The 27556-nt window shown below is 43.0% G+C and overlaps 2 protein-coding genes across 19 annotated transcripts in view; one reads left to right on the plus strand and one right to left on the minus strand.

Annotated features, from left to right (window-relative positions):
• TP53INP2 (tumor protein p53 inducible nuclear protein 2) overlaps positions 1–3380 on the plus strand; it is a 33038-nt gene extending 29658 nt beyond the window's left edge. For all 8 annotated transcript variants that reach the window (XM_038572070.1, XM_038572071.1, XM_038572066.1 and 5 more), the window contains one exon: positions 28–3380. In XM_038572070.1, coding sequence (XP_038427998.1) covers positions 28–280 — 253 coding nt within the window. In that variant the 3' untranslated portion in view covers positions 281–3380. The remainder of the gene's footprint in view (positions 1–27) is intronic.
• Positions 3381–4475: 1095 nt separating this feature from the next.
• Positions 4476–27556, minus strand: part of NCOA6 (nuclear receptor coactivator 6) — a 91078-nt gene continuing 67997 nt past the window's right edge. For 8 of the 11 annotated variants that reach the window (XM_038572054.1, XM_038572059.1, XM_038572058.1 and 5 more), the window contains 5 exons: positions 23209–26199; positions 20197–20265; positions 17093–17129; positions 13102–13250; positions 4476–5042 (listed from right to left, as the gene is read on the minus strand). In XM_038572054.1, coding sequence (XP_038427982.1) covers positions 4999–5042; positions 13102–13250; positions 17093–17129; positions 20197–20265; positions 23209–26199 — 3290 coding nt within the window. In that variant the 3' untranslated portion in view covers positions 4476–4998. Of the gene's footprint in view, positions 5043–8487; positions 10498–13101; positions 13251–17092; positions 17130–20196; positions 20266–23208; positions 26200–27556 lie in introns of those variants that run through there. The other 3 variants (XM_038572056.1, XM_038572057.1, XM_038572062.1) reach the window with 3 other exon arrangements.

Genomic DNA, 27556 nt, shown 5'->3' on the forward strand with positions numbered 1-27556 from the left:
TGACCCAGCCCTGCTGTGTCCCCGCAGGGAGTTGGCGCCCGCCCGCCGCGAGCCCCGGGCCCTGCGCCACGCCGCCGCCCCCCTGCCGGCACGGGCCGCGCTGCTGGAGAAGGCAGGCCAGGCGCGGCGGCTGCAGCGGGCCCGGCAGCGGGCCGAGCGCCACGCGCTGAGCGCCAAGGTGGTGCAGCGGCAGAACCGCGCCCGCGAGAGCCGTTCGCGCCGGCCTAAGCACCAGGGCAGCTTCGTCTACCAGCCGTGCCAGCGCCAGTTCAACTACTGAGGATCCTCCGCCGAACCACAGACCCCTCACCGGCTCCCGACCCCTGTGGGGCCCCTCTGCCGCAGCCAGTGTGTTGCTCGAGGAGCGCCCGCAACTCACCTGGGTTGGACACTACAGCCTCCCTCAAGCGAGGTGGGGTGCCAGCCTCCCCCCACCCTCGATTTTCGCACGTCTGATCCTCTAATCCGCCTCAGAACAACCCCCCTCCGGCCCCATTTCCACATTTCCTCCATTTCCTTCGCCCTGGACACTCCATTCTTCATTCCTTCTCTGGCTCCTGTCCCCGTCTCTGCCCTGATATTCCCCTACACCCTTGCCCTCTGGCCCGCTCCTCCTTCCGCTCGCTCTTATCTTCTCCTCCCACATCTAGCTCACTCCCCGCCTTCCACTCCCACTTTACAAGCCTCACCCATCTCACCTTTGGCACTATCTATGCTCACTCCTCCCTTATTCATTCCCAGTAGTTCCCTCCCAGATGGTTGGGGGAATGGGCACCGAGACCAAAGGGTTCTGCCTTGAGTCTCCCCCTTCCCTCTCCCCGTGGAGTTGTTTAGGCCCGGAAAGGTAAAGTATGTGGAACAGGACTGTGAGATGTGTTAGAGGGAGAAGGTGGAGGGAATTGAAGGAAGAGGCAGCCTACGGGAAATGTAGACAAGACACACAGATTAAGAAGCTGTAGGGAGCAGGGCACCATGGGAACTGGCACTGTGCTTGCTCTGAGAGGCTAAGCCCTCCTCTTGGGCTTGAGCCTGAAGTCTGCCCCCACCTCCCTTTCTGATCATCCCACTTCCCAAATCTTTTCCAGAAATCCACCCCTTTGCATGCCCCCAAGTCTGAAGGGCTTAGTATTTTGTTGCCCTACCCACAACATGTCACCCCAGGAGTAGAGGCTGGCTGGGCAAGGCCCTGCCATCCTGGCCATCTGTTCACATGCCTAAGGTGCTAGAACTAGTTTAGGAGAGATGCAGGCCAGAGGGCTTCTATCTAGGCAGGGAAAGTGCATCCCCCAGAGTAAGAATACAAGGGAATGACACTGGGGAGGACAAGCTGTGGGGTGAAGCCATCCCAAGAGTGACAGCTCAGCCTTCATGTTGCCTCTGGCCGTGTATTTCATTTCACACTCTGCCCAGGATGGCTAATAAACACTCCTGAGTAGGAAGCCAGGAGCCCCACTGGTCCAAACCCCAAATAGTTTGATTCCAGGTTCAGGGCCTACAGGGGGCCTCTCATTTCCTACCCCAGGGCTCTTCCTTTCTAGTCTGATGGGGAGAAATGGGTGCCCTATGGTTCCCCTTGTCCTCTCCTCCAGTAAGTAACTGGAGGAAAGAACCTGAGTCCCTGGGTGAGACAAGAGGGGACACAGGCAGACAGTGTTGCCCTTCTTGTGGTGGGAGTGAATTTTGGGCTCAGACACCAGCAACAGCTTCTTGGGATACCCCGAGTTGCTTCCCTTTTCCTCTGTCCTTTTTTAGCGCGTGCTCTTTCTTCCTTGAAACTTTTAAGATGTCCTGTTACATACTAACCTAGGTCTTCCCCCTCACTCCAATTCCAGGTTTCTTGGCCTCAAAGCCAAGCTGAGGCTTGGTTGGAAAACTGCAATCCCATGAGGGTAAAGGCATCTGCCCTCCCTGATTCTCTAGCCCCAAATCTCAAATTGAGTATATGGATAAGGGAGGGGGTAGCCCCATGGTTGCTGGGATGGAGGCAGAGGAAGTTCCTCTTGGGGCTTCCTATCCAAGGAAGTAAACCAAATCTACAGTAAAGACAGATCAAAGTCCCATTAGGGCCCCAGTGGTTGACAACCTTGCTCTTCTCACCAAGGTTCTCCTGCAGTTACAACCTAGTTGTGTTTATTCTTCCAGCTACCCAGTGGTCAGTCACTTCACAGCCAGCTTAGGGTCTTCAGCACTTCTGAGAGCTGAAACTCCCTCCATCTCTTCCTGCCTACTCCTTTGCTGCCAGCTGGGACACTGGCTCAGCCTGGGCAGTTCCCATGATCCTTTGAGGGGGAGGGGTTGGGGAGAGTGAGTTATAGGGCATTTGGTTCAAATTTCAAAAGGCCCCTCCCTTACACATATTTCTGGAGGCTCCTGTAGTTCTAGAACCCTGCAATCCCATCACCTGGCTGGTGGTAAGGCTCACATGTTTTTGTACTTTCCTATAGACTCTGTAGCATTTGAGTGGCAATATTTTAATTGTGTATAGATTTCTAAGAACCAACACTACTCAGTCTCCTGCTAGTCTGACTCCTGAAGCATCAGACCTCGTCATACTGTATTGACTGTGTATGTGCCTTTCACCTTGAGCATGCTTCAGGATTTTTTTTAAACCACAGAACTTGAATATGTGAGGGAACTAGAATTCACAAAGTCCTATGCAACCTTAGACAGGAGGGGGTGAGAGTCTGTCTTGACTGATGTTTTCAGAGACCCTGGAGAAGTTTGTATTAATTAATGTCAATACTACCAGCACTTTGCCAAAACGGAGTATGTCAGAGGGACCCCTGTTTCTAGAGACCTAAGACATCAAAGGGCGACGTCCAGTTATTCCTCAATATGTCTGAGTGCTCCCTTCAAGCTAGTTGTCACCTTCCAGCTTTTGCCAGTTTGGCCCCAGGAGGGAACTGTGTGTGTATGAATGCAGTTTGCTGCTCTTTTGGGGTACGCCTGCTTCCCAGCCCCCACCTGGAGCCCTGATCAATTTGTTCTGACTTATAATGTCTTAGGTGCAACAAGGACCCCACTAGAGCTCTTGGATGCCTCCTCAGATCCATGTGGCTTTATGTGAGGGGACTGAATGCAGACACACCATAGCCCCTTGAATCTTCCCTCTTCCCCTGCCACTAGTTCCACATGGAACCAACAAGTTGAGTGTATCCCTCTTAGTTGTTTTGTGTTAGACTGGCTGAAATGAGAAGACTGTGGTTGACCATGTTGTGACATGTTGACAGACTCAAGGACACAACCACCTCGATCCAGTCACGTGGCATGCCTGTGTATGTGTATAACAGGATTCTGATTGTTAGATTTTAATGTTATTCCTCTATGGGAGAAAAAAAATTAATATAAAGAAAAACAAATAAAAATCTATTTAAAGCATATTATGCTTTCTGTCTGAGTAGAGCTAAAGTAGAAGCACTCTGCGATCTCAAGCACGGTACAAGCACAGGGATTATTATTAGGCTGGCTTTAGTTCTGGTTGTGTGTCATACATACACCAGAGGAAGAGGGAAGATAAGCTTGTTGGGAATGGAGCCAGACAATTGTGGGGTCTGACTCATAAATAACTACTTTTGGAGGATCCTTATAAGCCAAGGCATATATAGACACAGTTGAAACACGGATGAGAATGAGAGCATGACAGAATCACTGACATCCTTTTGGTCTCAGACATTAGGTTCTGGCAGGGGCAAGGAGACACTGCAGGGGCAGGGACGGACTCCATGTCTAGTTCCAGAAGATGCAGCAGAAGGCTGAGGCCCAGACCAACACAAGGACAGAGCCCAACCCCAAGCATCAGTCTCTCCTGAGGGTTGGGAGTAGGGTGGGAGTAGAAGCAGCAGGTTTGGAGACTATACTTTTTGGGTAGGAATTGAGCCAGGAAAGGGAAAAACCTGGACATGTTGATGAGAAATCTGCCCTAAGCCTGAGAGAGATGAGAAATAGGTCACCCAAAGGGTAGAAAGTAGTGGGCATCTTTGAAGTATATAAAGTATATAACACAAAATGACCACTTTGATGTGGGAACTGCCCTGATCTAACCACAGAACTGGACTGAAGGTGGAAAGCTGATCTAAAATGGGCTGGATTCTTGATACTGTTACAAAGAATCCTGCTCATCAGTCTGGGCTTATCTCTTGAATGGAGGAGAATGTTAATAGTTGTTAACATTCTGTGCTTGGAGAAACACTACAAGGTGGAGAAAAAGTGTATCCGGGTTATGGGTGGCTTCCTTTCCCTAAAAAATCCTGGGTGGTCTTTGATCCTAAGTTGATTCTGTTATTTGCAACCAAAACAAATTTGACCAACATTTATCAAAGTGCCTGGTACAGTGATGAAAAGGGCTAGTTTCTTCAAAGCAGGTATAGTAAGGACAAGGTTGGATTTTACTTTACAAAGAAGGCTGTTACTATTCATTTATGGTCCAAAGAAAGAGCGTGCTCACCCAGTAATCCCTTACCAATAACATACATTTATGTTCTAGGACAATGACATTTATTTAACACATTCAGTATTTCACATTGTACAAACCCTTAGATTCTCTTTATTCACTGGTCCATTTCTACAACAAATACATCCAAAACACTATATAATAAAATTATTTACAACATTTCCAAAGGAAAAGATTTCTTTTGCTCCCACTACTGCTATTCACACACATAACTTCCACAGCACAATACATCATTAGAAGATCTAAAAATGCTCACCCTGTACTAAGGCTGCTTAGGAAATATGAAAACTAATAACATAATTGCATTAGCTCCTCTCAATACATGGCAACATTTTAGAAACCTTGAACTTCATCTTGCAACACCAAAAGGGTTCAACAACTTTGCTTTCCCCATTGCACTTTACGAAACAGGTTGCAAGGACTAGGAAAAGGGCCACATTATTAAAATGACTAACTGTACAGAAGTGGATTTTAAAAAGTCACAGCTCAAAATTGCTTTTTGTAAAATTCACACACATTTACAAGGATCAAGTCGCCATCCAGCTTGTTTACTTGGATTTTCTTCTCTTGGATTGCACTGCACTGGTTATGTCTGTGGGGGAAAAGGAAGGACACACTCAGCTGAGGCAATTCTTTATGGCAGTGATGTTTAGGCAGTCCACACAAAGTAGGGTTGGCCTAAGTGGGGCCCTACTGGACTGAATCCCTTTTGGAGTCAAACCACTGTTTTGCAGTAAGTGATTCTTTTTGCCTTATTATAGTCAAAGTTTCTAATTAACACGACCACAACCTGTGGTCATTAAGTGTCTATGGTGGCCTAGCCAGGAACATCAAGGCTGTGGATACATACAGGTAGAGAAGTAATTCAGAGCAAGCCATAGCCTGCTCTGAGCCCAGGAGAGCCTGCAGGCTTCATGGAAGAGGTGGGGTACTGAATGATAGTGGCATAAAGGGAACAAGTATGTTTTAATTCCTTTATTTCCTCTTATCACAGTGTCTTCAATCAACTCAATCTTACTCCATATTTAAACCATATTTCTCAAAAACTTTTCTACACATAGGGTGCCTGAGTGGCGCAGTCAGTTGAGTGGCTGACTCTTGGTTCTGGCTCAGGTCATAGTCTCAGGGTCTTGAGATAGAGCCCTGCATCAGGCTCCACGCTTGGCACGGGGTCTGTCTGAGTTTCTTTTTCCCTTCTTCCTCTGCCCCTCTGCACTAAAATAAATGAATGAACCTTAAAAAAAACCTTTTCCTCACAAAAGTCTTCTACAGCAGAGTACAAGAAATAGCTCGAAGCTCTCCAAATGTAAACATGTCTTTAAAATCTTATATAGCAAAAAAAAAAAAAAAAAATCTTATATAGCTCTTAAAAATTCACCCTCATTCTTCATGCTGCTCCATAGATTTTGGGGGGGGGGCTTTTTTAAAAAATATTTTATTTATTCATGAGAGACACAGAGAGAGAGGTAGAGACATAGGCAGAGAGAGAAGCAGGCTCCCTGTGGAAACCTGATGTGGGACTGGATCCCAGGACCTTGGGATCATGACCTGAGTCAAAGGCAGACACTCAACCACTGAGCCACCTAGGTGGCTCCATCTTTTGGCTTTAATATGAAATCAATGTTTTAAAACATTTCTCCCATTAAGGATAAAATATTTTCTACCTAACACAATATGTCAGATGAATCAGTTTTATTGATTTCTGGAAACTAGGATAAATTTTATTTTTTTATTTTTTAAAGATTTTATTTATTCATGAGAGACAGCGGGGAGAGAGAGAGAGAAGCAGAGGGAAAAGCAGGCTCCAGGAGAAGCAGGGAGTCTGATGCAGGACTTGATCCCGGCACCAGGGATTTCGACCTGAGCCAAAGGCAGACGCTTCACTGAGTGAACCACCAAGGCATCCCTAGCCTAAATTTTCTGATGCTGCATGTTAGTTAGGTTCAGTGGTTTTTTGTTTTTTTAAGATTTTTATTTATTCATGAGAGACACAGAGAGAGAGAGACAGAGGCAGAGACACAGGCAGAAGGAGAATCAGCCCCATGCAGGGAGCCCGAGGTGGTACTCGATCCCGGGTCTCCAGGATCACACCCTGGGCTGAAGGCAGCGCTAAACCGCTGAGCCACCCAGGCTGCCCAGGTTCAGTGTTATAAGCAATTTTTCTTTTCTCTTTTGTATATTTTGAGAGCCCAAACTTAAGATGCAGATACAAAAAGCAAAAATGTTACTGTTAGCTATAGTAATTGCTAAGAGGGTCTCAATGACTTTCCAAGAAGTGACCTATGCAATTATTTTGGGGCTTCTGTTGGTGGAAATTTCAGTATGTGTATCTGCTTGTTGGAAGGTCATGCTGCTTCTGCCATGTGGTAGAGGAGTCAGTCTCTCTGATTTACTCCTTAGTCTTTTGCTCATCAGAGGAGTCATTCTGACAGGATGTGGATAATGGTGTTCTTCAATTTCATGTAAATAAGAGTCTCACACACCCCAAACTTCCCTATAATCAACTCTCTAGCCCAACTATCAGGCTTCATTTTCACTGTAGTAAATTTATCATTTGAGTAAAAATACACAGAGTTTCTTTGTTGTTGTTGTTTTTTTTTTTAAAGTAGGTTCCACACCCAGTACAGAGCCCAATGCAGGGCTTAAACTCAGAACCCTGAGATCAAGACCTGAGCTGAGACCAACAGTTGGACACTCAACTGACTGAGCCACCCAGGCGCCCCTACAGAGTTATGTCTTTTTTTTTTTTAAGATTTTATTTATTTATTCATGAGAGAGAGAGAGAGAGGCAGAGACATATATAGGCAGAGGGAGAAGCAGGCTTCCCACAGGGAGCCTGATTCAGGACTCGATCCCAGGACCCCAGGATCAGGTCCTGAGCCAAAGGCAGACGCTCAACCACTGAGCCACCCAGGTGCCCCCAGTTATATCTTGATGGAGTATTCATCCTTAGATATGTTAATTAGGGCAACTTTGGGAGCTTCTCCTTTGTTGTGATATGAAGGATCAAGTGATGTGTCTGAAAAACACCTATGTGGCTGGGAAAACAGGTGAGAAGGGGGAAGGTAGAAAAGCAATCTCAGACTGCCCCCCCCCCCCCCCCCCCCCCCCCCGCTTTCTTTGCTTTTTCCCATCTGTCACTGCTTCAAAGCACCCAATGATCTGGCAGACTGACTCTGCTTCTGCAGATGAATCAATGAGTGGGGCCATGAATAAACAAGTGGTTTGTGTTAGAAACCACAAAAAATAATCTTTTAGATACCAGGGTTAGGGGTGGGTGAGAAAAATGGTGTAGGATGTACTTTTACACTTCCATGAAGGAAAAAAACTCTATTAACCTGCTACTGAAGTCTCTTATCACCTTCTCTGGATAAATCTAGGCAATCTAGGCAAAAGGGCAATGTCACTTTTGATGTCTTTATAAATCTGTCTGAAAAGATGAGTTTTTTGTTTTTGTAGTTCAATATTCTACTCCCACTTTTACTATTCCACTGAACACAATAAGAGAATTTAGAAGTAAACTCTTTAAGGGAAGGAATTCTAGGGAAGTAATGAAGTAGCTGATGGTACATGCGGGGTGAACATCAGGCTGCCTACCTTATCTGACTGTGCATAATCCCACTACCAAGAACCCCTAAACCAATACCATACTAGCAAAATAAAATTTACATATATTGTTGAAAAACCCTGTTTTTTAAACCACCAATGATTTTACAAATTAATGTCTTCACAAATATAAAAGTAGTCCAAAGACTAACATAGTAAACACCATTTATATTAATATTTTGAACCAACTATATGGTAAAGAACTGGGTCAATAAGTCTTTCAGATGGTTGTCCATATATACTCTTGGAAGGCATTTACATTTATAATTTGATATGGGCACTTTCTCCCCCTGGTTGCCGCATTTTGACGGTAAGCAAATTTGGACAGACCTATAGTGCAAGATCTATTAAGTCTTCTGTTATGTGGAGTTTACCTTTACCTTTCAAGGAATTTTATAAAATGACTTTGATCTTGCTCACTTCATTATGTCTTTTACTGTACCACTTCTAGTTAAGATTTCTTTTTTTTTTCTAGCTAAGATTTCTATTTTTGTAAAAAATTCTGGGAATTTCAAAATTTTCATGGCTGGTTTCTGAATGATGCTACAAGAGTACAGTTTCAGGCATTATTGTTCAGAGTTTTCTCCCATATTGTGCTCATTTATATTTCCACAATAAAATTTCCATTTTAAGGATTTTTTTTAGATTGTTGCTTCTCAAGTTGGTTGTGGGTAGGGTAGGGCTCTCACCCTACTTTGCTGTCAGTGGGATCTTAAGGCACTCCAGGGACACTCACTACTGCTGCTGATTTTAGGTTGTTCTGAACTTCCTTCATGTTAGCATATCTTCCCTGGTTTCAGACTTATGCATTGAACTTCATTTTTAACTACTGATCTTTTTTCCCAGTTGAAAATATAACATGAACACTATTATGAACAGAAGAGTAAATAACAAATGCCAAGGAAGGAAAACAAGAAAAATCATTTCTGTGTTAATAGGGAATACATCATGTCAGGAAGCAGAACTATTCATGTGCATTTTTCTAACACCACACCTGATCAAGTGCAATTTTAAAAAGAAGCTTACTGATTTGTGAGAGTCAATTTCTATGTCTGTAATTAAAAGTGGGGGTGGAAGGCCCAACAACCAAAACCAAACAACAGGTTAGAGAGTGACCTATCAACCATGTAGGCCTCTCTGGACTTTCCCAGAAATAATCTGTCCCACCTGCTCCAATCTGGCAGTATAGTAGGCCTTGGCCAACATGACGTTAGCAAACTGTTCTCACAGCAGGAGCATGGTTAATGTCACTGGTGCTCTGACAATACAAATATGCCAATACTTCTCATTATAAACTCATATTTCTCAGCTTTCAAGATTCTCATGAAAAACAGACGGTTTCTGATATTGTTTGTATATATATGACCCAAATTGTATGAATGCAAAAAGGCAAACCTTTTTCTTCCTTCAAAACTTTAAGAAGTATTGATGCTGCAGAAAGAGGTTTCAGGTACCCAGCACTACATGTGTCTCCAAATTTGAGTCGCATAGGTTTTTGGAAACCACCCTGATATTTTATGATCATTCCCTGGGTATGGATTCAAATATAATCACAAGAAGTTATTTTATGACTTCAGGGTTTTGGGTACAACACAGCATATTACATAGCAAATAATATGCATATTTAGTCTTTAATCCAGATCCAAGCGCTCTAACACTTAAAAATCAGAACAGCTACAGTACTGACTTTGGATTTAAAAGGTAACTTACCTACCTTAGGAGTTCAGAACTGAAAGCCTGAGGGCTTGAGGATGCTGTAAAGATTTGTACATGACTGTGGTTTCTGGGGTTTGGCCAGATCTCCGAGATCTCAGGAGACATTTATTTACCCAGCACCCCTCCATGCAAAATCACAAAGCTTTCAAGTCATTATAGCCTTTCCTAAGCCACTTAAGTCTCAGAGCAGGGATGGGGCAGGCATTCCGACATGACTACTACCACCTTGGGACAATGTCCAGTTTAAGTATACAAGCCTATTCTCCACCCCCTTCTAAAATAGGTTCCAACTTTCCATCTTTGGTTGGCTGGCAGTTCTCTACAGACTGGTTTTAATTTGGGCATCTCTTCTTAACTGTCCGAGCTGCTCCTTTGATTAATTCTTTCTGGTGCACTGTAAATGACACCCTTACTCTCTTGAAGATCTGGGCTCAGGTGAAGCTTCCAAAAACCTGGTATGCGACATCTTTAAAGGTCAACACTTGCTTACTGCTTTATTATTTTTAAACATTTTTTTTAAAGATTTTACTTACTTATTCATGAGAGACACAGAGAGGGAGAAGCAGGCTCCATGCAGGGAGCCCGACGTGGGACTCGATACCAGGTCTCCAGAATCATGCTCTGGGCTCAAGGCAGTGCTAAATGGCTGAGCCACCCAGGCTGCCCTTGTTTCCTGCTTTAAAGGTACTTATATACCATATTCTATAGCCCAGAAGACCTCGAACCTTTGGGAGAGTGAGGGGCCAAAAGAATACAATGAATTGGGAGGAAGCAGATTTTCCCATAGAACTCTAAGAAACTTCCCTTTAGTGGTCTAAGTTTAGTATTCAATATACTGAAAGGAATGCTTCCTTCCAAACAAATCTCTGCCTGGAGAGAATGAAGAAAAGTTGCTAGTTCCCTTTCTGTATCAGAGTGGGGATACCTAAGAGGACCCTGCCAGTGGTACAGACAGGATGTTTGGAAAGGAAAGAAGACCCCTCCCCCTCTGATGGGCTGAGATAAGGTAACTTTTACATCTCTACTTTACCTGTATGTGATCTGTAAACCTATGGCCTACTCCCACCGGCTCTGTGAGGAACCGTGAACTTCTTTTTTTTTGTGTGTGAATTTTTTTAAAATTTTATTTATTATTTATGATAGTCATCAGAGAGAGAGAGAGAGAGAGAGGCAGAGACATAGACAGAGGGAGAAGCAGGCTCCATGCAGGGAGCCCGACGTGGGATTCGATCCCAGGTCTCCAGGATCGCGCCCTGGGCCAAAGGCAGGCGCCAAACCGCTGTGCCACCCAGGGATCCCGGAACCGTGAACTTCTTGCCCAGAAATACAACCTGCCAATGACAGCTGAAGTCTCAGGTCAGTGTCTGGTGTTGGTGCACCAGAACCTGCCCTCATCTTCAGGCTGGCATCCCAACAGTACTTGACTGTTTCTCAGCAACTCTGCTGATATGAGGCATTTCACCAGGATCCCAGCTCTTGCCTAATATGAGCTAGTCAAGCTCAGCACATTTCCTGAGGGGATGAAGTATCATACCCTTCCTCAGATTTGGGCCTTTGTACATGCTGTACCTTTTGCCTAGAATATTTCATTTAACTCCCATGGCCTACATAATGCCTCTTCATTCTTCAGGTCTCAGCTTGAACATCATTTTCTCCAGCAAGCCTCTGATTTGGCAGAGGAACATCCCAGTTATAGGTTCCTACAGTATCATGTAATTTTGCTATCATAGTATTTAGCATTTAATGCATTGTATTCATCTTTCTGGCTGGCACATAATTGATATGATGAAGAAGAGTCTCTGTCTTTTCACCATTATATCTCCAGGGCCTGGGGATAAGTACTTGATATATATCTGATAGGTGGTTATTGATAATTACTGATTATATGCCTCTTTGTATTAGGCAGCATACCAGGTACCAAGGATATAATGGTGAGCAAAACTAGATGCCTCCTGCCCTAACAGAGTATATACATTCATTACTTATCACACAATAAACATAAAGTTACAGCTGTGATGTTACGGAGGAGAACATGGTACTATGATTCCTCATAGCAGTGAGGAATTTCTATTTAGATAGAAAGAGTAGGAAGTTAATGAGAAGAAGGAAGAAAGAACATTCCCTGCAATGGGTATAACACACACACAGGCTTGTGATGAGGGATGAGCGGCTTATCTGAGTTGCTGAGGGAAGTCAGATGAGGCTGGGAGAGGCTGACAGGGGCCAGACTACATAGAATCTTGTGGCCCATGCTGGTGCTTTTAGACTTGAATTTTAATTACAGTGTGAATCACTGAAGGGTTTTAAGCTGGAGTAGCAATGAAGATGGAGTAAAATGGATGAATTTGGGTCACCTGAAATAAAATCAGCAGCTTTCTGTGAGGATAAGGGAGAGAAGTGCCAAGAAGAATGTGCCCAATGGACAGATGGTGGTGCCATTCCCTGAGGTGGGGAACACTGACAAATGACCTGACACTGTGGGTGAAATCAGACATTTGAATTTGAAGTCCTGTTAAGGTTGTACATCCAGCTGAGATTTCTAGAGGTTTGTACTAGAAATACAAATTCATGAGTCATCTGTGAAAAGTTGTAACTAAGAAGGGGCATGAGTGAGATTAGTTAGGGAGAGAAGAGTTGAAGAGACCGGGTGACTAAGGATTGAAGGGTGAGGAAGACCAACATCTAATATCTGGGTACAGAGATTGAGAAGGAAAAGCCAGAGAAGTGGAGAAAACAATTGAGAGCTCTAGGTCACAGAAGCCAAGGACAGCCTGAATTCAAAAAGGAGACATCAGTCAACAAAGGAGAGAAACTGGTAGTGTAAGGTTCTTGACAAGGTTAGAGAAGATGGGATCAAAGAGGCACAAGTGGAGTAACTGGCCTTAGACTTGAGGAGGGACAGCTGTTCTACTATAGTAGGAACAAAGGAGGATCCTGGTAGATTTATGTCCTGACAGCAAGAGCTGAAGCAGTTCTATTTTCTCTGTGGAGAGGTAGAGTCTCTGCTGAAAGAGGAATGTAGAGGCCAGAGGAGTGGAAAAGAGAGTTGACCACTGAAAGATGGGTGGGCCACATTGAGGACCTATCTGAAGTAGTGATCATGAGTCAATCTGCCTTGTTATGTTCTTTCTTCCCTCCCCCCCACCCCCCAACAATGCTTGCTGCTGTGTATACACACAGAAAACACAGAGGTAAATGAACTAAGGAAGGACAAACAAACAGAAGTTAAAGTAATAGAAGCAATGATGAAAGACAAAGTCCTCTGCTGTGGTAATAAAGACCCCATTCTTCTATTTGACCCACAGTAGCACCCACACCTCCCTGCTAACCTTTAGTAGAACTGGAGGCTGAAGCAGGCCGAGAGGATCGCTTGCGATGTCCATTTTCTACACTTTCAGAAGCCACAGTTGGCTCTTCGGTGCGGGAGTTTCTTCGGCTTGGGGTTTTGGACTTTTCAATGATCTCTTTGGGCTCACTGCTGACAGGGGAAAGCACAAAGTTTCCAAAGAGGTGAGGGAATCAAGTCACACACAAAAAAGGGTTCTTCCAATAGAGTTTCATTCATAAGGCAGGAGTTTACGAACCATACAGTCATTCTGAAGAGAAAATATTCCATCCTGGGACAGTAAACACAAAAACCTTCTATATTACTGACAATTTAAGAGTTTTTGGCTTGTTACACTAGTAAAAATAAAATACTAAAGCATATTGCTGGTGCAATTGCGGAAAAACAGGTAATAGAAATTAAGAATTTGGAACAAAAATTCCCAAACTTCCTCATCCATTTTTCTAAAACAACAATATTCTCTTTCAAAAAGTAACAGTATCTAAAATCTAGGAAATTACTAATACATATTGGCATTTCCTATGAGCCTGGTATAGTCAGATAATGGCATGGTATAAGTCACATTATAGAATATATATCAGGATATATTCACAGTATATTGCTGGCTATACTGATTGCCCCCACTTCAATCCCCCTTTTTTAGTATGCAGAGATTTAAAATTGGTAATATGCAGTACTATTAAGGGTATGGGAAAAAAAAAAGGGTATGGGGACAGAAACTCCTGATAAGAGTATAAATTACATAACCCAATAGTTCTCAGTAGGAGGTATTTTTTTTGCTTCCCAGGAGACATTTAGCAACGTCTAGAGACATTTCTGATTACCATGACTAATGTGGGGATACTACTGGTATCTTTTGCGTAGAGGTCAGGCATGCCACTGAACATTCTATAATGCACAGGACAGCTCTTCCCACCCCACCCAAAAAAGAATTATCTGATCCAAACTATCAATAATGCCGAGACTGAGAAACCCTGGTGTAATCCTCTGGCTCAGCAATTCTATCTCTAGGTGCCTAAGGAAACAAATCTTTTTCCAGAGCTCTAATCACACACAAAGATGCCAAAGTATTTTATTTATACTAATGAAGACAGAAGATGTAAATGCTTTACAATAGATTAAAAAACAAAAAGATGGCACATCCATATTCAGTCATGAAAAATCATGTAGGTTTATTTAATGATAAAAACTTTCATGATACATTATTGTGGGGAAAAAGTTACCAATGTTATGAATAGTATAATCCCATTTTCATCACAATACATGTTGAGTATATATCCATAACCCCATAAAATAAATGTGTGAGATATATGTGTGTGTGCATAGTGTATAGTGCTTATATATAAATACTATATGTTAGATATATAAATATCAGATATAGTACTTATATATAATATACTATCTGTATACATACTCTGAAGAGAAGTAGAAGATGAACTAAAATACATACAATATTGTTTTAATCACAGCAATACTGGTTTACTGGTAGTTTTCTTCTTTTTAATTTTCTGATCTGAATTTCAAATTTTCTTTAATAAACTTTTACTACTTTCATGGTTCAAAAAAAAGCACGTCAAATCATTAGGGAAAAAAAGCTGATTAAATTTGCTTGTAAGGCAGGGATCCCTGGGTGGCGCAGCGGTTTGGCGCCTGCCTTTGGCCCAGGGCGCGATCCTGGAGACCCGGGATCGAATCCCACATCGGGATCCCGGTGCATGGAGCCTGCTTCTCCCTCTGCCTGTGTCTCTGCCTCTCTCTCTCCCTGTAACTATCATAAATAAATAAAAAATTTAAAAAAAAATTTGCTTGTAAGGCATGGAACTGAAACAAAAGCAGTACAACTAAGAAAACAAAAGAAGCTGGTGAAAGGGATGCCTCTTCTGGGAAGTCTTCCATGACCTTGCTCCCCATGTGAAGTTTTCTTTTTGGTTCAGTCTGTAGCTGGCATTCTAGAGCATCCATCAGATTATACAGCATATTTTATTTTAACATCTTCTGCCTTCCACTAGATCAGGAGCTCCTTAGAGACATGATCTGTGGCCTATCAACAATCCCTACCCCTCCATTGTTCACTCCTGTCTGAGGATCCTTTACTAGTGGCACTATGGCTGGGAATCTGGCCATACTGTTCGCTACCTTGCTTTATATCTAACAACTGACCCATTAGCCAAGGTAAGTGAAGAGGCAGCAGGGCTAGAGCTGGGGTGGAATTAGGAGTCAAGAGGTATCTATACATCCTTTTAGAGATGTTAAGGATGGCTTTCGGGCTAAGAGCCCAGAAAATGGTCAAAGCCTCTGAGGAAGAAAGATTCCTAAAGCAAGTGCCTCTTTCTCCTTGGCAAAACAAAAGCCATAGCTGTCTCCAGCACTGGAAACAAACATCCACAAGATATTTTTTTTTTTTCCACAAGATATTTTTGGTCTGATTATGTTCTTTCTGTAGCCATACAGTTGGTGTATGCGTCAAATATTAGTGCAATCCAAATAAAAATGCAGGCAGGATGATGCAGTAGGAATATCAGTAAGTTTGGAGGCAGAAGAACAGGGATCAAGTGTTACACATATGTTTACTGGCCATGATATTGAACTTTCTCTGTGCTTCAGATTCTTGATTTATAAATCCCCATTTTGGGGATCCCTGGGTGGCGCAGCGGTTTGGCGCCTGCCTTTGGCCCAGGGCGGGATCCTGGAGACCCGGGATCGAGTCCCATGTCGGGCTCCTGGTGCATGGAGCCTGCTTCTCCCTCTGCCTATGTCTCTGCCTTTCACTCTCTCTCTGTGACTATCATAAAAAAAAAAAAAAAAAAAAAAAAAAGAACCCATGTTCTAAGCCATTGTCTTTAAAAAAAATAAATAAATAAATAAATAAATCCCCATTTTGTCTGCTGCAACACATAAGTCTGAGGGCTCTGGAGTCAGAGTGCCTGAGTTTGAATTTCAGCTGCACCACTTACTAAATGTGTGGCCTTGAGCAATTTAGTTAACTTCTCTGAGCTTTAGGTTCCTTATCTCTAAGACAGAATTTGCTTCCCTAATAGATATTGTGAAAATTAAATGAGATGATACACTTCAGGAACTTGCAGCCCAGTGCACGGCATGGAATGCATTCATATAAATGTTGGCTATTATGACTACTTCACAGGATTGACAGGATTACATGAGAATATGATTGTGAAGACTGTTTCATAACAAAGTAGTACAAATATGATAAATTCTCTAAAATGTCATCCAACATACTAGTACACTAAAAAAGGAATGACTTTTGAAAAATAATAGTTCTCTGCATGGAGTTATTAATGAGGTTGAAGCCACAGGTGTTATTTCATTTTGTTAGGTTGTGGGGCTTGGAGATTAACAAAAAAAGCATGAGTTTTAGGGTCAGACCCTAAAACTAGCTTTCTCTCTCTTATGCCTGGCGGATCAAACAGCTATACTTCAGAAGGTGTTGCAAGGACTATTATTAATGACAATATAGCAACAGCTCCTACACACTGAACATTTACTATTTACTATGGTGAGTGCTGAACATGTTCTCTCATTCAGTTTTCAAAAAAATACAAAAGGAAAAACTTAGCCACCAAGTTTTATTAAGAGAAATGATACCTCTGAGGGGTTAGGACTCATGATAACTCTCCCACTTTAGTAGGGAAAACAGACTGGTACAAAGAGTGAAGGAAAAGGCCAAGGTGAAGAGAGGTTTAAAAGCCAACAACATCCAGGCAGCCCCGGTGGCTCAGCGGTTTAGCGCCGCCGGCAGCTCAGGGCGTCATCCTGGGGACCCGGGATTGAGTCCCTCGTGGGGCTCCCTGCATGGAGCCTGCTTCTCCCTCTGCCTGTGTTTCTGCCTCTCTCTCTCTCCTCTCTGTGTATTCTCATGAATAAATAAATAAAATCTTAAAAAAAAAATAAAAGCCAACACCCTTGGAAGAGGCTTAGGCTGTTTTCATGCTAAGCCTGCAGAATGATTGTCTTACCTTTGTCCAGCGACTATGGCAGCATTTGCCTCGAGTTCTGTGAAAAATACAAAGGACAGAAATGAGATGTGGGAGCTCCTGTGGTCTATGTCCACTGGGAGAAGAGAGGTGTCTATGAGAGTTCGGAATGCCCTATTTATGCTAACATGTCTCTGTGCCCAGCAGGATTCTCACTCTACATGGTACAGAGACAGAGTTGGCAGGGACACAACTCCATTGTCTGGGGCATAAGACATTTAACTTGGTCTACTTTTACTTCTACTCTACATTGAAATAATCCTGTTTAGATCAACAGAACTAAATTCACACTGGTTCATATTTCACCCAACTATAACTAGGTTAGTAAAATAAGCTTCTTCCTCTCATGAAGAAGAGATTTTTTTCATTCTTAAAATATTTCCACCCTCTTGACACTTGTTTTTAAAGACAGTAATCTTCAAATATGTCTTAAATATTTACTCAGGATGCATTCTCTTCTAAAGGACTTCCTCACTGAGTTTTAGAGGGCAGACTGCTTTGCTTTGAGATAACACTTACAGACTCCATTATGTTCCTCTCTTCCTCAACCTCCCAGCAATGCCCTCCAAGAAAGGAAAAATCTCAGTAATTTGTCTAGCAGGGTTTTGTTTAAATAAGCATTCTAGGGGTTTATCAGGCACTTCTTTCTCAGCATCAGCTGAAAACATCTTCTTTCACTATATGCCTTTAAGTAGTTCCATCTCTCCAAAAGACTTTGATGCACAGGATAGCAGTGATCTCTCCCACTTCTGAGCTTCCACAGCTCTATCCCTGTCCCCTCTTTTGGAGAATTCAGCACCACAGACTCACAGTACATGTCTAATCTATCCCACTGATTACATGTTAACCTCCCCGAAGGCAGTGAAATCAGAGTGCATGGGTTAAAATTCTGACCCCATTGCTTTATTAGCCAAGTAACCTTGAGCAAATTACTTGATTTCTCTGTGCTCAATGCCTCATCTGAAAAAAGGGGACAACTACTTTACCCATCTCAAAATTAAGAGGATTAAGTGAAATAATACATACAAAAATTCAGTACAGCACCTGGCTTTTAGTAATAACTTAGTATTAGCTATCATTATTATTGCTATGATGCTCATGTTGATACAGCCTTAATGTGACAAGGCTGAAATATTTGCTTTCAATGCAAGATGAGGGAATCTCTGCTTCTCATTTGCTATTTAGCTCCCCATATCTAACCCATAAAATCTGGGAACCCCTCCACATGAAACAGACACCACCTCACTGAGTCTCTGCTGCCTTGCTGGAGCATACAAACTCAGGTAATATGTGCTCAAAAATGAAAACAGCTTGAAGGAGACTGATTACATAAAAATTGTGACTAATCTGCTCATATGAAACGCTTTTGAGAACTTTAGCACGGTCACAGCTAATTCACATAAGCACAGATCAAAGGAATTTGGTGAAGGCAATTAGTGTCTCTGGAGGCATTTAAAGGAGATTCATTTAAGTGAAACTTTTTAAAAGGAACAGGATTCTTTGGCCAATTATTCTGAGGAAGATGTAGAGGATATGATAAAACAATTTTGTGGAGTAAAGAATTGGGGCAGGAAATGGGATTCCCTTCCTCTTCCTAGTTGCTCCTTTTCTCACAAAAAATTAATTTTAAAAAATTAAAATTTTTTTTTTCCAAAAATGAATTTTACTATCTAAACCCTTCTGTGAATAATTTGCTCCACTCCTATCCTTCTCAGGTACCTAGCACAATGTCAGGTATCATGTGGGCAGTTGGTAGCAAAGGAAAAATCTGGGGGCTGAAATGTTTTTTAGCTCATCCATTCTTTTCAGAGGATTTTACTAAAGAGTGTGCAATAGAACACAACATAGCACATACCATATGAAGCCCATTTTAAAATAATCATAAGTTAGGGTGCCTGGCTGGCTCAGTGGGTGGAGAATGTGACTCTTGATCTCAGGGTTGTGGGTTCAAGCCCGACACTGGGTACAGAGATGCCTTTAAAAAAATCCTTTAGGGATCCCTGGGTGGCGCAGCGGTTTGGCGCCTGCCTTTGGCCCAGGGCGCGATCCTGGAGACCCGGGATCGAATCCCACATCGGGCTCCCGGGGCATGGAGCCTGCTTCTCCCTCTGCCTGTGTCTCTGCCTCTCTCTCTCTCTGTGACTATCATGAATAAATAAATAAAATCTTTAAAATAAAATAAAATAAAATAAAAAAATCCTTTAAAAAATCACAAGTTATACCTTAATTTCACTGGCTTAGGCCTAGAAAACTAAACATGGTAGTATCGTTTTTTGCTTACAAATTTTGTCAAGTATGAACTGTACTGTAAATGAGATTCTAACCTCCTTGTGGAAAGTGTCATACTTCATTTTTTTGTTGGCTTTTTTGGTACCCCTCCATACCTACAGTGACAAAGGGCCAGGCAAGACTAAACTGTAACATATTTATGATGTTGATCTGTTTTGGCCTATTTATTTGCTTATAAAGGCAGTGCTGTTATTGCCATCAAGATCCTCATGCATTCAGAACTGACTCAGCATTTCCATGATTATTTTCAGATTACAATGGACTCCACCTTCCAGAAACAACATCCCTAGTGCTATTTGCAATTTCTTGGTCATGGGGAAGAAATATAATGCCATCCAGAGATGACTGGAATGACTGATTCCCTGGGGAATGGCTGCTTCACTGTAGCAGAGGTTTCCAGAACAAGCCTCTGCTCCTGTCATGAAAATGCAATTCCTAGCTTAGTGCAGTAATGCTTACCATGCCAGCTAACTGCCATATGCCAGTCAGCTGCCAGCTATGGGTGCTAGGGTCATGGAACAGGGCAGACTGTGCAATGGAAACCACCCCATAGCTGGATGGCAGACAGACAATGGGCACTGCAAGCCCTTCTTGAGTTCCCTGGCTGACACCAGGAATGCGTAAGACAGCAAGGTGGTCCAGGGAAAATAACCTCAAATAGTACTGCACAATTTCTGCCACTCAACTGAAGTCTGCTCTGAAGCAGGTAGGTAAGAGAGTCCTGGCACCTTGAGGAGAGAAGCAGTTCCTTCACATGTAATCCATTCCACTCAGAGTTTTTCCAAAGCACCCCTTACCTGGTCTGGCAACAGACCCCTGCAGTGTTGTGGCTGTAGTTTCCTTTGAGACTAAACTCGGTGATGGGGCTAAGGCAAGAAAAAAAAAGAGGCCTTTACTTTCTTTTCTCAACAAAACAGAAAGCATTGACTAAATTAAGAGCTAAGTAACTGCTCAAATACACGTCCTCTTGGAGGGCAGTACTTGCAATTGCCTTGAAAGGAGATTTCAAAACTTATCTAAAATTAGCTACTATACCACACAGTAACATAGACCACCACCAGGGATATTTGTTTTTCCCTATTGTGTGTACAAAGATCAAGGAAAGGAGGTGGCCTTTCCTTGAGCACCTTTCCAAGGTGGTGGCCTTTCTAAAAGCACCCATGATTTTTCCTTTTTAGGGTCATGTTCTATCCAGTACTCTGAAAAACTCCAAAGCATACCTTAGTAGGCAACTCCAACCACTTCCAGAGGAACAATTATATCATCTGTGTTAGTATTTAAAAATTCTCACCCCTCTAAAGATTATACCCCTTGAAACCTGAAATGAATCACACAATTTTTTACACTTTTCTACAGCAGCTGGCAAAGAGTGACAGTCATAAAGCACATATTCAATTCATACTTGATGAATAAACCATTTGATATGTTATTTACTTATCTAATAAACAGCTACCAAGAACTTACTAGAGGCAAGGCACTGTGCCAGGCACCTTTGGAGACCAATTATTCTTTTTGCCCATCAGAACACAGCCCAGTATCAAACAAAGATAAAATACACACATGTGGTACACTGGAGTGCAATGGAATGTTATATGAAGAAGACTCATAAAGTATAAAGTGCTATGGGAATCAAAAGCAAAAGAGATCAATTCTAGATTGAGAAAACTGATGGTACATTAGACAGAAAAACATCAGAATTATGCTTCAGAGGACAAAGAGTACTTAGGTCCTTGAAGAGGAATGGAACAGGACAATGTGCTCTAGAATGGGAGCTTACTGGATCATACAGTAAAGATCAACGGCACAGATATGCCACAGTCACTCAAGGATTATGTCTTCCCATCTTGACATTTCAATCTAACATCCTAGATAAACTCTGTAACAGTAAGTTTTACCTGCTTGCGGATATTGTGCAAGCAGGTAAAACTGCGGATTTTTGTAGATTTCTCTCCCTTAGTCAATAATGCATTTGTGCTAAGAATTTATTTTGGATGTTTACCTGATAAAAGCTTAAAACTACACCTTAACTTCTACTTTTACCTCCAATATTGGTTTCTCACATTTTCAAGATAAAAACCCAGAAGCCCCTTAAAAAACAATGGAAAAATTCTTACTAAAATCAAAATTTTCTCCCCAACTTGCAGGTTCATCTCCCTAAAGCTCATCTATTTCTCTAGGATTATATATGATACATATAAAAATATTTTTTTAATCACTTCACCACTATTCTCTTGGTATATAGGGGGAAAGTTCCCTGAAAGGAAGTACAATAGAAACATTTAGTAAAGAGAATATATTTAAGTCACACCAGGTTTCTTCATTCTTAGGGGTCACCTACTTCCATAGAACTAGAACCAGAAACCTAGAGCACCCATACCTATGAAGTCTGTCTTCTGCAAGGACAGTGAACTCTTTAAGGGACTTTATCCCTCCCTGTATCGCCCCCACTAAAGAGGCAGAGAAAAGGGGAATTACCTTTTCCAAAGCTCTGAGTGAGGTGGTGCACTGGCCACTTTATGCTAAGTACTCTCCCTGTATCTTTGTATAAATTTTGGGAGGTAGGAATTATAGCCTCCATTTTACATGTGAAGTATATGGCTTATAAGAGGTTAAGGAATTTATCCAACTGTGATTGGTAACCAGTGGAACTAGAAATTGAACTCTGATTGTACCCTGAAGCTTGAGTTCTTTCTGCCCCTCCACCTAAGTGCTACCATTCAAAAATTTTTAGATGCATTAAACAAGACAGGCACTATTAGCTAGCTTAGGATACAGCAAAGGTGCTTCTCAGCTTTGGCAGTGTGATTTGCTCCACTCTGTGGAAACAGAGCTTCTCTACCATTTAGGCCTCACATAAAAAGGAACATGTGTTTGAGAGGCAGGATGTGAAGGGGGGAGGGGAGGTTTAAGGATACCGAAGCTCCTGTCATTTGCCCACCTTAACTGTACATGAGAAATAATCTAGATACACACAAATTGGAATGGCCTAATTTACAAAGAGACTGAAAGAGAAATCAATAACAACAATTATTTACATTTATTACTGTATTCTGTGCTAAGCACATTATATGCATTATCTCACTGAATTCTTACAACTACCGTTGTAAGGAGGAAACTCAAGTTTAAATAGTCAAGTAACTTTCCTAAACCCAGAGCTGGTAGATGCTGGTGCTGTGATGTTAACTCAAGCCTGCCTGTCTCTCAACCACTTTGTGTCTCTTGTGTCTATTACCATGAGACCTGGGTTTTTGAAAAGCTTTCCTCTGGAGTAGCCAGTCAGAAGGGAATAGTCCCTTCTGATAGAGTACAATGAGAAGGGGCCATGAGAACCCTGCTCTGAAACTGTGGAGAACAAGTCAATATTGCAGTAAGGGGAACTTGCAAAAACAGCTATTCACCTTTAAGGGACAATGTTAAACTGGAGGTTCACAGTATAGACTGTGAAAATACTGAACTCTGAGCTGCAATCTTCTCACCCACAGAATGGGGTTAGGGCTACCTGACGTAGTTGGTATGAAGATGACACGAGATAACATATATAAAGATGCTTTTTTGTAAAATGAAAAACTTTATATAAATGAAAGGCCTATCACTTCAGGAGCTGAGAGAGAACCGTATTAATGAATGTAAACTTAACATAGGCTTTAAAGTTGTATTTCCCAATGTACTTCCAATAAATTAAACTACCACTATTGCTATTTAGCTCACTTTTCCTCCTCCAAGTAGAAAAGAAAAAAAAGGCTTTCTTTTGTGGAATAGGTCATCAAAAAACTGACACGAGGAGATGATGCCAGGCCCCAAGTACATACCTATGCTGGGCAGAAGCTCTGGATGGGATCCCACCTTCTCCTCCACTAGGCCACCCACAAGTGGCTCAGGTGCTATGCCAACATGATTGTTTTTTGTGGCCGGCGCAGCGGAGATGAGCTCAGAGGGTACCAGAGTGGTTACTATCGAGCGTACACTGGTGGGGAGAGTACCGCCAGGTAAGCTGGGTCCTGTTGAGGTGGAGCCTGGGCCCACAGGGCTAGAGGTCATTTTTAGCAGAGTGGGTGCTGGGGGTGTTGGGGTTTTACTGTCCAGCTCTGTGGGTAACTGCTCTGTTCCCATGAGCCCTGGAGTTGTAGTCTCTAGCCCTTGGCCTTCGGTCTCTCCATCTGCACCATATTGCTCTTCCCCTTTCTCAAGAGAGCCTGTAACTTTCTTACATGCCTTGGTCAGCAAAATCTGGCCGATTTTGTCCACTTTTCCTTTGCCCTTACTAGATGAGACTGGGCTTCGCCGGTTGACAGAGGAGCCTGGACTATTGGTCAAAAGGGGAGAAACCATTGTGGTTGACTGTGAAGAGGGCAGAGTGCTCTGATCTGCTGAGGTGCTCACCTGAGGACTAGCCTCATCTGGATTCAATTCTTTCACTTGCTGGACAGGGGGATGAGGAGGGACAACTGGAGAAGTTGTACAAGGAGGGGAAGGAAGCTGAACAGGGGTGGCTCGTGAGTTAAGGACTAAGGGTCGACCAGTCTGTATATTTGGAGCAGTACTACTGGAGGGGACATTAGGCGGTACAGGAGCAGAAGAAAACTTTATGTTCTGAGGTATGTGTAAAGGGCCAACAACTGCAACAGAGGGAGGCATCAAGCCAGAGTTGGTTGTCAGTGGGGCTGCAGGAATTGTACTTGGCTGTGATCCTTTCATAACCTGAATTATTGAGGATGAATTGATAAAGACAGGTGTAATGAACTGAGGCCGGGCATTAGACTGAGCAGCTGACTGTCCCTCAGAAACCATAACCTTGCTACCCACATTGGGCATTGTGACAACTGTTGACATCAGTGCAGACTGCAGGTGAGTTGGCAGAGCTGCTGATGTGTTAGCTGAAGTTGTGATAGGATTGGAAGTTACAAAAACAGTTATCTGATTTGGGGGCAAGGGGGTGGAGATGGAGGAAGAGCTGACAGGTCTTGACATTACTGGAGGGATGCTTGGTGCAACATTAGAACTGACCTCACTCAATTCTGGATGCATAAGGGTTGAACACGGCTCATTAGTGTGAGGTAAATTTAGGGAATTAGAGGGTTCTTTAGAAGACGGATCCTGCAGTGTGGGAATGACAGATGCTTTTTTCAGGTCCTCCCCAGAAACTACTGGGGGTGTTACTTCCAGATCTGTAAGCCCAGGGGGTTTAATGGTCACGTTAGGAGCTCCAGAGTTGTCAAGAAGTTGACTTAATGATGTCGGTGCTTCCCTCATAGCAGGAGACACCAAATTTTTGTTCTCTTCAACACTGGGAAGTTTGTTAGGATCCATAGGTTGCCCATCCTTTTTAGACTGATCTTCAGGGACAACCATTTTAACTTCTTGGGTAGGGACTGTTTTGAGCTCAATGTTTACCTGCTCCTTCCTACCCTGGGAATTCTGGCAATCGCTGTCCTGAGGCACATTCAAGCTCTCCTTGTTATCCTCGAGAACACCCCCCACTGCAGCCACAGGCATGGTAGGATTCTGAGGATTCAGCCCACTGTTGTTAGGAAAGCTCCCAGGTACAGAGGGATTGGCCAAAGGAGTGGGACTGACCAATACGTTTCTTGGCAACTCCACGTTTTGCAACAGGGTTGTGTTTGTCTGAGAGGCCAGAGTAAGTTTAGGGGTTTTTGAATTCTGTCTCCCAGGACTTGGGGTGGTTTTCCTACTGGACCCAGGACTAGACCTGCGACTGTTGCTTGGGCTAGCCCGTTTTGTTGCTCCAGAATTAGACTGCTTTCCAGAATTCACCACCACAGAATCTAATTTGTGAGTTTGTGGGGCAGCAAAATTGGAAGGATTATTCATGGTAAGATTTGAAGGTGCTTGCCCAATGGCCTTTAAAGTTGTTGGGTTCAGGCCCTGCTGATCAAAGCCCCTGTTTAAATTTGGCCTAGGAGGTAAAGGAATATTAATCTGTGGGGGAAAGAGTCCTGCTATGGAGGCATTGAGTCTTTCTGGTGATAGACTGATCTCTGAAGGTTCTGTGCTGGGAGGGCGATTGTTGGGTGTCTGAGGATAGTAGGGCCTGGGGCTGGCTCTGTTTGGTGTTTTAGGCCTAGATGTTTGGGTTGGAGCAGCCACATTTGGAAAATGGTGGCCATGGGAGCTGGGCAAGGAATTTACAGGGGGTTGCTGGGGAGTTGCACCTTGAGTTGCTGAAAGGGGCGATGGTCCGGGTTTTGGCCCTGTCATCATTAACTGATTCTGGGAAACTACTAAATGTGAAGGCATGTTGTTTGGGCCTCCTGAGACAGATGGTACTTCACTGCCACTCGCTTCAGGGAGTGAGGACATCTCTCCCAGTGGTGAGCTAGAAGGATTCTGGGGATTCTCCTGGTATACCATTTTCCTTGAATTGCTTCCCAAAGGAGTATTCAAAGGCATTGGCATTCTTTGTTTATCAGGTGATGGTGGCACGGAAGCAGGTCCTTGTAAACTGACCATGACAGGCACATTGCCACTCTGCTGCATGGGCATTCTCTGGGAGTCTGGGTTCAGGGGGCCTCGTGGGGGGTGGACATTTTGGGAGACTGGAAGCCTAACTGATTTGGGGTCTTGCTGCATCATGAGCATCATCATCATCTGTTGCTGCTGCTGCTGCTGCTGCTGCTGCTGTTGAGACTGTGGCTGACTGGGAGGCGGTGGCTGCTGTGGCGGCGGTGGCAGTTGTGGCTGTGGCTGCTGCTGTGGTGGCTGTGGTGGGGCTGCCACATGCTGCATGAGCTGAGGAGGCATCTGCTGAAGTGGCCTCTGTTCAACTGGTTGAGAAGGATAACCTAAAACAAGCCCCCCAAACCAGGGAAATTAGATTTTTGGCAAGAAAAGCTTTGCTACCTTTAGAGTATAGCCAAGCAATACTCATCTTAGGCAGGACAGACAGTGCACAAAACAGCTTAAGCATGCCCACTCCCAAGGGGGTAGGGGCAGCCTCTTTGTTATCCAACATAAGCGAAGGGGCACACTGCTTAAGGAAGCAAAAAGCAAAGCATCAAGAACCCGGAAATCCTCAGTCTTCAGGGTGTCAGTGAGGCCCTTCTGCACTAAGACTGTTCTAATAGACAGGCATGGGGTGCTGTGCACTCACAGTGGCTGAGTCAGTCCCAGCCATTCATTCAGAGGAAATGAAAACAATTCCCATTGACAGCAAGGAGCTGAGCACCCAGCCTTGGGCTCTCATATGGGCATAATAAATATCCCACTGTCCTTGTAAATGAATTAAGGTATTTAGGATTCACTTTTTCTGTTATCACTGATTAAAATTTTACAGTCTGATTTTGTGAAAATGCCAGCACTGAAGATAGCCTTTTTATTCTTTCAATAGAAGTAAAATATAAAATGCTAGGATTCAATTCCTTAAAAAGGATTTAAAATTACTCCAGTCCATTGGCTTCATATACCATGCTGCATCCTTCAGGCTCAATTCTTCGGGGAACCCAACTGAATTAAACTGACCCTCTGATGTAAATCAGTTTAATGTAGGAGCTCATAGAAGGTGATATACACACTGAAAATCAATTGAAGGCACTGAAGATTTCTTTTTAATGGATATTAGTTTCCATTTACTTTCTTACATGTTAAAACTCTATTTGGAGAAATATTTTCTATGAATCCACAATGGGAGAATAACCAAGCCAGAAGCATTGCCCTCAGGAATAAAAAATAATTTCGGGAAAAGAACTCTGAGGGACAATGCCTTATAGATTTTCAGAAGGCAAGAGCTCAAATGATTCTTTCTCTTGTGAAGATTTTACTTGGCATTTTAGAACTAAAGCCTTATACAATCAGCAGAAAGGAAAAATCATTAACCAGGAATAAAGGTGGTTCCATGGGAAAAAGTGGGGATATAGCTGGGATATGGTTTCACAAACTAGATTATTCCATTGTTGCATCAAAAATATGTAAGGAAAGTTTTAAGAAGGTGCAGGAATAAGAACAGTTGGCTCTGGCAGTCAGCAGAAATGATGATTGAAGATTTCCACCGAGCAGCTATCAAATGCTGCTGATCCACAGGGTCACAGACCCTATAGTCAATAGCTAATTAAGGTCTTCTGGCCAAAGATTTCCATGGTACCAATGAGTATAATGTGAAGAATTCAGTTTTGAAGATTTTTAAAAAATCCTTTTCTATTTTAG

The sequence above is a fragment of the Canis lupus genome, chromosome 24, assembly GCF_011100685.1.
Source record: "Canis lupus familiaris isolate Mischka breed German Shepherd chromosome 24, alternate assembly UU_Cfam_GSD_1.0, whole genome shotgun sequence".
In the NCBI taxonomy this organism is placed as follows: Eukaryota; Metazoa; Chordata; class Mammalia; order Carnivora; family Canidae; genus Canis; species Canis lupus.